Source organism: Cynocephalus volans, chromosome 1 (assembly GCF_027409185.1).
Source record: "Cynocephalus volans isolate mCynVol1 chromosome 1, mCynVol1.pri, whole genome shotgun sequence".
Lineage (NCBI taxonomy): Eukaryota > Metazoa > Chordata > Mammalia > Dermoptera > Cynocephalidae > Cynocephalus > Cynocephalus volans.
The window spans coordinates 261848911-261861833 of record NC_084460.1 but is presented as its reverse complement, the minus strand read 5'-3'; the positions used below and the strand labels follow the sequence as shown (position 1 = coordinate 261861833).

The following is a 12923-nucleotide window of genomic DNA, read 5'->3' as shown; positions in this document are numbered from 1 at the left end:
TATCTCTTGGTATGTGTTATTGTCAATGAGAAGCCTTCCTCACTTTGTCATTATTTTGTGTGTAATCAAGCTCTCTGTTGGCTTCTGTTTTTTTGCTTTTTGGGGTTTTTTTTTTGGAACATTTTCCCCGAAGCCTTGCAGATTGGCTTTTTTAAAAAACAGCTTTATCGAAAATAAATTACACACACACGCACAAAAAAGAAAAATAAATTACATGCCATTAAACTCATCCATGTTAAAGATAAAATTTAGTGAGTTTTAGTAAATTTCTGCAGTTGCACAACCTTCACCAAAATCCAGTTTTACAACGCTTCTGTCATTCACAAAAGTTCTCTCATGCCCATTTCAATTAATCCTTTCTCTCGCTTGTTGCTGCAGGCAATCACTGGTCTGCTTTCCGTCTTTTAGCTTTCTTTTTTGAAAATTTTGTGTGACTGGAATCATATAATATGTCTGTTTTTGAGGCTCTTTCATGTTTATTGTTTCTGGTTTTTGGCTGTTATGAATGATGCTGGAATGAACATTTGCATTCAGATCTTCTTGTGAACATATACTTTCATTTCTCCTGGGTGGATACCTAGGTATAGGAATGCTGCCTTGTAAACAGGCATATGTTTAACTTTAAAAGGCATTGCTATCCTGTCTTCCAGGCACCTGAACCATTTCACTTTCCCACAAGCAACGAATGAAGAAGTTGCTCAACACTCTTGCCCACACTTTGTTTTTGTTTGGTTTGGTTTGGTCATTCTAGCCATTCTAACAGTTCAATTTATCAATTTTTTCTTTTAATGTTCATGCTTTTCAAGTTGTATCTAGGAATCTTTTCCTAAGACAAGGTCACAAAAGTTTCCTCCTATGTTTTCTTCTAGAAGATTTGTATTATCTTTTAATTCTATTTTTTCCACAATCTTTTTGAAACACCCTCATATTTTCAGTGTCCAAGTCTTGCACTTCTTTTTAAAAATTTATTCCCAAGTATTTTTCTTATTTTATTGTGCATGAAAATTTTAAATTATATTTTCTGATTGTTCTTTGCCAGTATATAGAAAAATCAATTGGTTTTTGCTTATTGATTTTACATCCTGAGATTTTACTAAACTTTGCTTATTCTAGAGCTTTATAAAAGTTGCCTTAAAATTCCCTGTATATATATTATCAAGCTATCTGCAAATAAAGACAATTTTACTTCTTCATTTCCAATCTGGATTTTTGATTTTCTTTTTCTTATCTTGTTGCACTTGTTAGGTCCTTGCATACATTGTTGAAAAGAATTAGTGAGAGCAGAATTTCTAGTCTTAGGGGGAAAGCATTCAGCCTCTCACACTTATGTAGGATGTTAGTTATAGGTTTTTAAGGTACATCTTGTGGAGAAAAGGGAACCTATATACACTGTAGGGGGAATGTAAATTAGTGCAGCCAGCATAGAAATGTGTATGGATGTTCCTCAAGAAACTAAAAATAGGAGCTGGCTGGTTAGCTCAGTTGGTTTGAGCATGGTGCTGATAACACTAAGGTCCAGGGTTTGATCCCTGTACTGGCCAGCCACCAAAAAAAAAAAAAAAAAAAGAGAGAGAGAGAGAGAGAGAGAGAGAGAGAGAGAAAGAAACTAAAAATAGAATTACCATATAATCCAGCAATCCCATTTCTGGGTATTTACTAAGAAGATTCGAAATCAGTATGTTGAAGAGATGTCCACTCCGATATGTTCATTGCAGCAGTATTCACAACAGCCAAGATAGAGAATCAACCTAAGTGTTCCTTAACATGAATGGATAAATGCGGTGTACATATAACTATTCAGCTTTAAAAAAGAAAGAAACTTTGCCATTTGCAGCAACGTGGATGGAATTGGAGGACATTATATTAAGTGAAATAAGCCAGACACAGAAAGACAAATACCTCATGTTCTCACTTACATGTTGAACTAAAACAATTTGACTCAAAGAAGCAGAGTAGAATGGTGGTTACCAGAGGCTGGGGGTACAGGGAGGGGGTTAGGGGAAATAGAGAGATGATGTCAAAGTGCACAAAGCCTTAATTAGACAGGAGGAAGGCTTTTCTTCTTTGAGATATATTGCACAGTGTGGTGGATATAGTAAATAATAATGTATTGTACATTTCAAAATCTCTCGAAGAGTAAATTTCAAATATTCTTACCACAAAAAATGTAAGTATTTGAGGCGATGGATATGTTAATTAGCTTGATTTAATTATTTCACATTGTATTCATAAATCATAACATCACTTTGTACTCTATAAATACATACAACTATAACTTGTCAATTTACAGTTAAAAATTTTTTTAATTAGATGAGAAAAAAGAACACATAACATGGGCTCAATAAATATGTAAATCACAGCTAGAGGTGCAGATTTAACATGCTAACAACACATGTGACGTGAAGAAGCATGATCTCCAAGTGCACATGCACCAAGAAATCTCTACCTCTGCATACTTAGATGTCATCGCTTTCCCGCCTACACCCCTTTAAGATTCTCCCTGACCTCCCTCTCAGGGAGCCAGACGAAGGATCATCCCTTCCACACTGTCTTCGTCGTGCCCGGGCACAAGCTCTAATAAAGCCTTGCTTGCTTTGGGGAAAAAACATCAGTAAGCATGTAAATGGGGGAAGAAAACAACCAAGATACCCTGTATCAGGTTGAGAAAGTTTCCTTCCTTTTCTAGTTTAAGAGGTTTTATGATGAATGGATGCTGGATTTTTGTCAAATGCTTTTTCTGTGTCTGTTGAGATGATCATTTGTTTTTGTCCTTTATTCTATTAATATATGGTATATTACATTAATTGCTTTTCATATGTTAAAGTAACTTTGCATTCCTCTCACTTAGTAATTATACATAATCCCTTCAATATGTTGCCAAATTTGATTTGCTAATATTTTATTAGGGGGGTTTGAGTCTATAGTCATGAATGATTTAGGCCTGTAGTCTTCTTGTCATGCTTTTGACTGGCTTTGATATCAGATCACTACTGGCCTCATAAAATGAACTGAGGTGTGTTTTTACTTCTAATTTCTGAGCAAATTTGTGTGAAGTTGATATTCTTTCTTTCTTGTTTGATGGAATTTTTTAGTAAAGCCCTCTGGACCTGACCTTTTTTTTGCAGAAAAATTAGTAATTATTAATTCAATTAGTTTGCTTGATGTAGGTCTATTCAGATTTTTTGTTTCTTCTCGAGTCATGTGTGGCACTTTTTTGCCTTTAGGGAATGTGTTCTTTTAAGTTCTCTAATTTGCTGGCATCAAGCTAGTCAGATAACCTTTTTGTTTAACCTCAGGCCATCCTTCCTACTCATTTCCTCCTTTGGTACCTGCTCTTCTGAGACCAGAGCCTTTTCTAGGCATCTCTAGGACAGATTCTTTCCTTCCTGCGTGATTTAGGGGCTGTGGCATTTTTAACTGTTTTGTCTGTCCTCTATCTCCTTTTCATGTTACAGAAGTAACATGAAGCGTTGAAATATCTCCTCAGCTGATGACTTTTCTTTTAGTCTCTTCACAACCATGTGTTAAAATTATTTTACTACCATTTTCACAGGGCAACTTAAAAAAGGGAGGGTCATGCCAACATCTTGAACCAAAAGCCACTACTGATTTTATAAAGAGAAAAAAATGTGTATAGTTTTTTCATTACTAAGAAAGTACATTGTGTTTTCTCTTCAACCAGGTCAAGTGTCTCCTATTTTGATTGCTCTGTTTTTTTTTTTTTTGTCTTTTTCGTGACCGGCACTCAGCCAGTGAGTGCACCGGCCATTCCTATATAGGCTCTGAACCCGCGGCAGGAGCATCGCTGCGCTCCCAGCGCCACACTCTACTGAGTGCGCCACGGGCTCGGCCCTTGATTGTTCTGTTTCTGAATGGAATGTTATTCTGTTGGAAAGAGCATGGCTGTTTAGAAGCATATATTGATGGGCACATTCTTCTTTTCATACTTAATTAGCTGTATGACCAAGGGGAAGTTATTTAGTTTCTCTGACATTCAGTTTCTCCACTCTGTGGAGTGGGGATAGTTATGTCCTATGTCTTCTTTAACAACAGGTGTGAGGATTAAAGATGGTACTCGTATATATACAATGAAATACTCTTCAGTCTTAAAAAAAAGAAATTTTTCCATTTGCATACTTGCATATGTGAAACTGTTGAGGGCCTGAGTAGGTGATCCAGAAAAAGCTGCTATTATTATTTTTCCCATTGAGCAGAATCTTTGCCTATAGCCCTGGAATGATAGAATCACAGAGTTGTAGAGCTGAAAGTGTCTTTAGTCTGGCTGCAAGAACTTTCATAGTGGCTCCTACAATTCCCAACCTTCTTCATCCTCACTACCCTGTCCTTGCTGAAGCCTCCTAGGCAGGCGTTATTCACACAGCAGATGAAGTTTGTTGATTCTCAGGATTCAGCAAGGTAAGTGAGATGAACAACATCTCTGCCATTAAAAAATCTCACCAGTTGTTAAGGTCATATACTTTATAGTGGTGGAATCTGAACCCGATTTTTTATTCCTGAAATACGTTGCTGTTGTATTAGTTCCTTTTCTGTACAATCAACAGCATAAGGAGAAGATTACATATGTAGTTAGAATAATCAACCTTCTCTCTTCAGCTATGGAGTACCCTGAAGATTTTCCAATACTCATGTCATACTTGCATTCTCTCTTGATAAACATTTACTGAGCACTTACTCTATATTGGATAAAAACTGAGATATTACCCAAAGCCTTGACGCTTTTTTCTTGCCCATATAATTGAAAAGAATAAGTATAAAGTTTACAAAATATTGGATTCTTGGGTTTTCAAAGGACAAATTAAGTTAGAAGCTCCATGCTAGGTATTTACCTTGGTGTATAGTATCTCAGACAGATATTCACTAAACCTCCAGTCTCCACTTACTGGACAATTAGTGGGAAGGAGTATTTTATTATACAGTTGTATCCATCCCGGATGAACTAGGGATCCAGAGCATGATAGATGCAACGATAAAGAACTATTCCAGAACAACCTATTTTTCTTGAAGACATGAACTATGCTTTTCTGCACAGTTGTGCCCCTGAATAAGCCACAAATGTGGCTCATATCTGGCATTCATTTTGAATTGAATTATAGTTATAAACATTATGGTATTATATGAACACTTACCCAATAATAAATGCATAGGAGCATATGAGCTTCTCTGTCACTCGTTGCTAACTTGTATGTGTCTAGAAATGAGAAATGGCCTTTTGAAGAATGTATTGTATCTTCTGCAAAACTGCACTTAAAATCGTTTCCATCAGTGCTCCTTTTAAACTCCCCATATTTGTAAAGAATCATTCACTTTTAGGACTAATGCAACATCATTCCTTTTAAAGAATAGAGAACATGATTTTGGAGAAATGAGGAAAAATAAGTTAACACCATCAAGAAGGGTGTAGCCTCTGAATCAGGTCCTGCAAATCGTTTCCAACAGAACTGTCTGTCTATGAGTAAAGAGAAAGTATTTGTGGAGGAATATGGTACCAAAGAAATATATATACTATTTATAAAATGGTCAACAAATCATTTTTTTTATGATTTAATAGAGGACAGTCCTGATGTTTTTATATCCATTGTTTTATGTTCTGTCTTTTATATACTTTTTAATAGTATGTTTATCCTTTTCTTAGGCAACAAGATACTGGTTTAGATTCAGCTGTCCCTGATGAAAGCACATTTCCAAAACTGACCACTTCTGCAATAGAGAAAGACATCTTGGTAATGAGCTATGTTTTTGTCAGTATAACTGAAAATAGAAGGAAACACTTGAAGATAATTTCATACTTTTGAGATTATTCTGTACACCTTTCTTGTGGAACTCTGTGGACATAGGAGTAAATAGAGAGTTCTGTAAAATTGCTCTTTTGGATTAATGGTGGAGATAGTTTTCTCCCTTGCTGCCTAAGACCACTATTAAAGAATCCCAAGTCTACCTGCTTCCCATGTGAAAGCTAGCTTCCATCATGAATAACTTTTATATGGCTGTGTTCTTTTATGAGAAATTATCTTAATTATATAATGAACATTTCACGAAGCATATTTAACTTACTTTAGAAATAGTAATTATTCAAGTATTTCAAATAAAAAATTTTTAAATGTAAATATCAAAGACTTTAACATTGCTAACATGAAAGTATTTGGATGTTTAAATTTTTTTTCCTAATAAGTGACATGTAAAAACTTGCGAAAATATATTGAAATTAAATGTCCATAATTAGAGAAACAATGCCATGTTTTAAAATTAATCCTTTAGGCACACATAGCAACTATCAAACTATAGCATGAAATATTAATACACCAATTTTCATGAAATATCTTATACATTTTTAAATTTAAATCTCAAATAATGCCTGCATGAACTGCACGTAATACTTTGTTCTCCTAAAACTTGAGTTTTTCTCAAGAGTTTTATTTTTGATTTTCATATAGCGCTAAACCTGTGCACATTTTCCCTTTCTTTATGTAGAGGTATTACTATTATATTCACCATGGGATTGATACGGACCATGTAGCCCCAATGGAAGATTCTTGGCTAGAACATGTATTGGATTTAGTTCCACAACATCTGAAAGTCCTCACTGACAGCATAATTGGGTTATCTGATGAGATGAGAGAAGATTATCTTCTTAGTGTAAAGAAATCCATAGGTAAAGTAGTATTTCTCTTTTCTTTCTAGTTTGAATGTGTCACATGAAAAATAATTTTTTTTTGTATTGAAAATTAATACCGGTACTTTAAACTACTTACATGTTAATTATGCTGTTATTTCATTGCTGTTATATTGCTTCAGATGGTAAGCAAATTTCATTAATGAAACTCAAGAAAAAAATTAAAATATCATTCTTTCTATTTGTAGGGATATATCCTCTCAACAAAGGACAGAGCTAAAAAAAGATAAAACATTAATTTCAACCCTTCAAAATATTGAGTGCCTAATTTATTCAAGGCATTAGGCACTTAGGAGGTAGTCTCTCCTTTAAGATGGTTCTTTCCTTCAAGGATCTCTTAGTTTAGGCCTAAGAGACAAGGCATACATATATGAAAGATTACCTATAAATTTAAGCATTACAAATGAACATAATATTACTGACATTAGAGTGTGATTAATTACAGAATTGTCGGTATGGACCAGAGGTTGGCAATTTATACCTCACAGGCCATATCTGGCCACTGCCTGTTTTTGTAAATAAAGTTTTATTAGAACACAGCAACACTCATTCATCTGCATATTGTCTATGGCTGCTTTTGAGCTACAAAGAGCAAAGCTGAGTAGTTGTAACAGAGATCTTGTGGCCTACAAAGCCAAAAATATTCCCCATCTGACCCTTTACATAAAAAGTTTGTTGATCCATGGTATAGACCAATAGATCCTAAGGCAGACTGATATGAAAATTATTTTTAAAATACTGTTTTCTGGCCCCACCTGAATTAAAATCCCTGGAGGCAGGACTTTGACATTGGTACTTTCAAAATAGGTTCTCCAATTGGTTGTGACAGTAAACTTGGTATGATGAATGCTGTGTGCAGAACTGGAGAAATCATAATGCTTTGGAGTGATCTAGTGATCTGGGGACCCTTCAGGGAGGAAAGCATTCATTGCATTTAAGACTCTTACTGTGTATCCTGGTGATATAAAAATAAAGAGCCAAATCCCTACCCCCACAGAGCTCATAGCAATGAGGGAGATGGACAAATCACTAAATTAGAAAGTAAAGTATTAAGTGTAGTGAGGAGGGAAATAGAGGACCTATCCCTGACTTGTTAGGAAGGACTCTGGAGGCACCCGAATTGAGTCTTGAAGGATGGGGAACCGTGGACCAGGGAACATGCTTGGCCTAAGCAATGATGTGAATGATGGCAGACATGCATGAAAGGCTCTTCCAGGCTTGCAAGCGGTTCTGGTGGCCAAAGCATAGGGCTCATTTTGGCAATGGGACAGAATCTGAAGGGCCTTATATGCCTTTTTAAAGTATTCAAAGGTAAAGGAGAGTCTCTGAAGGATTTTAAGTATGGGGGTGATATTTGCATGTTAGAAAGAGCATCTTGAAAGACAGGCAGGAGAATTAGAATTAATTGTGAATTAAAGACCACCAAAGACAGAAACAGAAGTAGCCTACTTTACTGATTTTATAAAAAGATTGGCTTTTGCTCTTATGCAATTTAAAGAGAACAGTGAGGCAATATGTGCCTTTCCTTATTGAAGGAAAACAACTATTAATCTGTATGGTTGACCTTCAATTCAATAAGAATGCTTTTGGTAGAATAACTATAAAGGAAAATGTAGTATTAAAAACAATTACCATTTTCAAATGAAAGAACAGGAACACATTGTTAAAAAGGGGAACATATACTCTCAAAAACACAGACATGATACATTTTTCTCATAATTTTAAGAAATTTTCTTCTATTCATAAATGCACAAATTGCTGACTATTTTAAAACTTTGACATAACTTAAATGATTAATTTTAATAGAATAGTTTTGCAATCGCTTAGATATTATAATTAATATAAGGTTATTTATCAGAACGTTAAAATTTTCTTTTAGTTGATTTTGTTTTAAAGGATCCTAGAGAAAAAGAAGATGATAAAAAACCAGATGAACTTCTACCACACCGTGCTGAGTAAGTGACCAGGTTTTTCTAAGAATATTGATTATGTGACCATTTCTGTATGTGTTTGTATGTTTGTACACCAGTTATATTTTCTCATATGTATGTTTATAATTTATATATAGACATATGTATGTGGTATGTTTATATATTTCATATACACAGCTGATGTTCTTGTGATCTTTACTTATAAAGATTATATATTAAATAGTATATGTAATTTAAACCCTAACACATTGGATATTTAAACCCTAACACATTGGATAATTGGATAGATGGGTAGACAAATGGGACACCCTGTTGGAAAGAACTAGATATAGGTCTTTGCATCTTCACAGGAACAACACAGGTTTCAGATACAGTAGGGGGATAAAAACTTGATGGCATAAAAACTTGATGGCAATTTGCACAAAAACACACTGGAAACATTGCAGAAAATATGTATATATAGAATGTATTTCAGTTTATTACATGGATTAAAATAAAGAACATATAATGGAAAATCTACTTGCTATATTTTTTCCCTAAAAAATTTAACATTTCAAAATAAATATTTTAAACAGTATGAAGAATGGAACTTATCTTTATATAATTTAGTAACCAATTCAGTTTTACTTTGTTTCTTTTTCGTTATTTAAAAGTGCCCCCAATTATTTTTTTCCATCTGGTGGCGGGGAGGAACGTCATGTAGCCATTTCCGTATATATTCTATGGAAAATAGCTTTTCCCCTGGGAAAAGACATAAATCATCCTTTCTAATTGTAAGGATGGTATAGCCACACTTGAAGAATTGAACCAAACTCACTATGAAATAAAACAAGACTTAGTGTTTAACATCTGTGAGAATAAAAAATTATAGACACATAAAATGTAAATGTTTAAATATACTCTGGCACATCTTCAATGTAAAAAAGGTGACTATTTAAGTCATAGGAGTTACAGAATAAATGTCTTTCAAATAAGAATCTTAGAGAATGTTTGTGATTTGTAAATGACCTTTACACATTAACAGAGGATAAAGTTAAAGGGGATTTCTATAGGCAGGCTGGACTATATCATTAAAATATTCTATTTATTTATTTAAAATTTTTTATTGAAGGGTAATTGATTATACATATTAGTGGGGTACAAAGTTGACTATCAATAGTTGTGTCAACATGTGACGGTCGTCAGGACAGTTAGCATATTCATCATTACAACTAGTAATCATTTGTCGTGTCTGTTAACCAAGTTTTCATTAATTTCTCATACAATAAAAGTTTAAATGTTGTGTGTCCTGAAATTAATAGAGAATCTTTGAAGATGTATAAGAAAGATAGCTGTCTATTTCTATTTGATCACTGTAATTTATTTGTGGACTCCATAGGATCCAGTATTTAGAGACAAAAATGAATTATCTTATGTGTTAAAGATTCAAATGTAATTTCATAATAATTAATTATTATAATGAAGAGAGGAGATCAAATGTTCACATCACAAAGAAATGATTAAATTTTGCAATGCCAAATATGCTAATTACCCTGATTAGATCATCATACATTGTATACATATATTTAAATGTAACACTGTACTCCATAAATACTTTCAATAAAAAACTAATTAAAAAATATTATATTGAAATTATCCTAAACCACAAAGAGTATGACCTTTATATATTTTAAAACATAATTGCATGTTTTGTTATTACCATGAAGGATACATCATATTTTTATTAAAATTAAACCATTATTATTCAAAAAGTAAATTTACTGTAAAATACTTTCTTTTGACTTTATAAAAGATAACTGAATATTTTCTCTTTGTTTTCAGGATGGAAATTCTACCTAAACCTTGGAGGAAATCTTTTTTAGCTGCAAGCAGTCATATTAGGGATCACTTGAACGCAATAAACCCTACAATGCTGGCCGTGCTGGATTTGTGGCACAGTAATTTTAAGTGAGTATTTCTGACCTTACTGAAGGTTTTAAAAGAGGGGTGAAAGTTATTTTATCACACCTTAATTATTTCTTTTACTATTTTAACTGCAAAGTAAAACATTAATTACAAATTTAATGTAAGTATTCAAACATGGTTTAAAATAAACAATATAGAAGAATATTGAGTAAAAAGTGAACATTGCCTTTTATCACTAACCCAACTCTCTCTTTCCCTCTCCGCCCTCCAATTACCATACCTACTTTAAGGGTAATCACAGTTAAGGGGCTGAATTGTCATATTTTGTTTTAAACTGCACAGAACATTAGCTGCTCCAATCTTCTAAACAGTTTAGAAACCTAGGAAATATTGTCCAGATGAGTAACATGAAGTAAAGTTCTGGGAAGGCTGTTGGGGACCCTGGCCCAGCCTCAGAGGCATGCGTGGGAAGCCCTTGGCAGAGCTGGGCGTGAAGGCTGTGGCCACTGCTGGAGCAAAGAGCGTGGCCCTGGGGCCTAGGAGGGTTTGCCCTGCTGCACTGAAGCTTCAGCTTCATGTCCCCTCCTTGCACAGCCCCTTCCAAGGCCCTGGGAGGTGCCTTAGCAATATGCTCAGGTGGATGTACGTTTTTATAAAATTTGCAAAAAGTAATACAGATTTATATAATGTTTCTTAAAGAAGTTCTACCTTCAGGTCTCTCGAAACCTTGATCTGCCTGTGCCCTTGTGATAGAGGAGATGGCATCCTGGTTTTTAAAGCTCAGGGACAGAAGGAGGTCCAGTGAGCCTTTACTCATCCACCCCAACTGCAGCCTTGGCTTACACGTGACCCGCTCTCTGGGTCCCCTTGTTTTGTTATGAGTCTTGCATTGACTGCATTAGGACACAGTACATGAGCACACTGTTCTGCCTCCCGCAGACCCAAGGGGAAGGCCACTGATTTTAGGACCTTGCAAAGTGCTATCTGTCGTCTCTGACCTCAGAAACCCCCTGGACTTACACTAGGGGACTCTTACCAACCAACTTCTCTGAACTCCTTCCAACATTGGACTCCATAGCATGCCCAGCATCTAACCCTGCTCCTGCTCCTGGTCTTGTTGCAGAAGCGAAGTCACCCGGCTTGCCCCAGCTCTGCCACCCTCTGATTGTAGGCTCTCTAGTCCCTCTTATTCTCCCTGGGCCTCAATTTCCCCACAGGTGAAATGATCGTTTGGTAAGTTTGTGGTATCTAAGGCCTCTTTCTTCCCTTACTCCATCTCTCGTTCCCTTCCTTTGTTTAACAAATTTTAATTTAATTTCTTTATACAGATACATATGTAATTTTATATAAATACATAAATGTGATTATACAAAAAAAGTGAAAAATGTGATTATACAAAAAAAGTGTGAAAAAAGTGTAGTCTTTTTTTTCATCTACTTGACTTCCACCTGTCTTTCTTTTCCTCATACTTGCCCTTCTTTCCACCAACCCAGCCAAATGACACATAATAATTGAGTAGGTATCTTCCCATATTTTTCTTTGTGCTCACATAACCACATACATGTGTACATCTACACACGTACACATGTATGTAGCATAATATAAACACACATATGATATTTTTTGGTCTTTGTTGTATAAAAATGACCATGCATTACTACTGTATTTTACTTCTCTCAAGAATATTTTGCAAAAATCCCTGTGACTGAACTGATATAGCTATAATTTATACTTTTTAATAGGTATATAATTTTTCATGGTGTGGCTGAACCACCATTTTTTCAGCTATACCTTCATTAAGGACATTCATTTTGCTTTCAGTTTTTTGCTACTATGAATAATGAATGTGTCAGGAAATAACCTTGTACATATATTGTTATTTACAGGTACTTTTATTTCTATGCAATAGATTCCCAAAAGTGGAATTGCTGGATCAAAGCATATTTGTGTTTTGCATTTTAGCTGATGTTAGATTTCTTTCCAGAAATGTTTGATACTTTATACTTCCACCAACAGTGAATGACAATGTCTTCCCCCAGAACTCTAGCTGTGTGTGTTATGGCATTTGTCCAATCAATAAGAAACGTTATATCATCATTACTTTTGTTTGGGTTTGTTGGACTCCTAGGGAATTTGAACATCTTTTTATATGTTTGTTGGTTATTTGGATTTGTTTGATTGTGAATTCTCTATTTATATCTTTTGCTCATTTTTCTGCTGGGTTTTTTGCCTTTTCTTGTCAGTTGTATGACCTCTAAATATAATAGAGGTTTTAGTTCTGTGCCTGTTACCTGAAACAAACAAATCAAACAATCACTAAAACTCAGTTTTATTATTTGTCCATTGACTGAGTTTATAGTCTCCCTCATCATGCAGACATTTTAAATTTTTTGTAT

The 12923-nt window shown here is 34.7% G+C and overlaps 1 protein-coding gene across 1 annotated transcript in view; it reads left to right on the top strand.

Annotated features, from left to right (window-relative positions):
• Nucleotides 1–12923, top strand: part of DNAH7 (dynein axonemal heavy chain 7) — a 246362-nt gene that overhangs the window by 25930 nt on the left and 207509 nt on the right. Inside the window, exons 7-10 of the mRNA XM_063077559.1 lie at nucleotides 5654–5741; nucleotides 6490–6670; nucleotides 8571–8646; nucleotides 10444–10569. Coding sequence (XP_062933629.1) covers nucleotides 5654–5741; nucleotides 6490–6670; nucleotides 8571–8646; nucleotides 10444–10569 — 471 coding nt within the window. The remainder of the gene's footprint in view (nucleotides 1–5653; nucleotides 5742–6489; nucleotides 6671–8570; nucleotides 8647–10443; nucleotides 10570–12923) is intronic.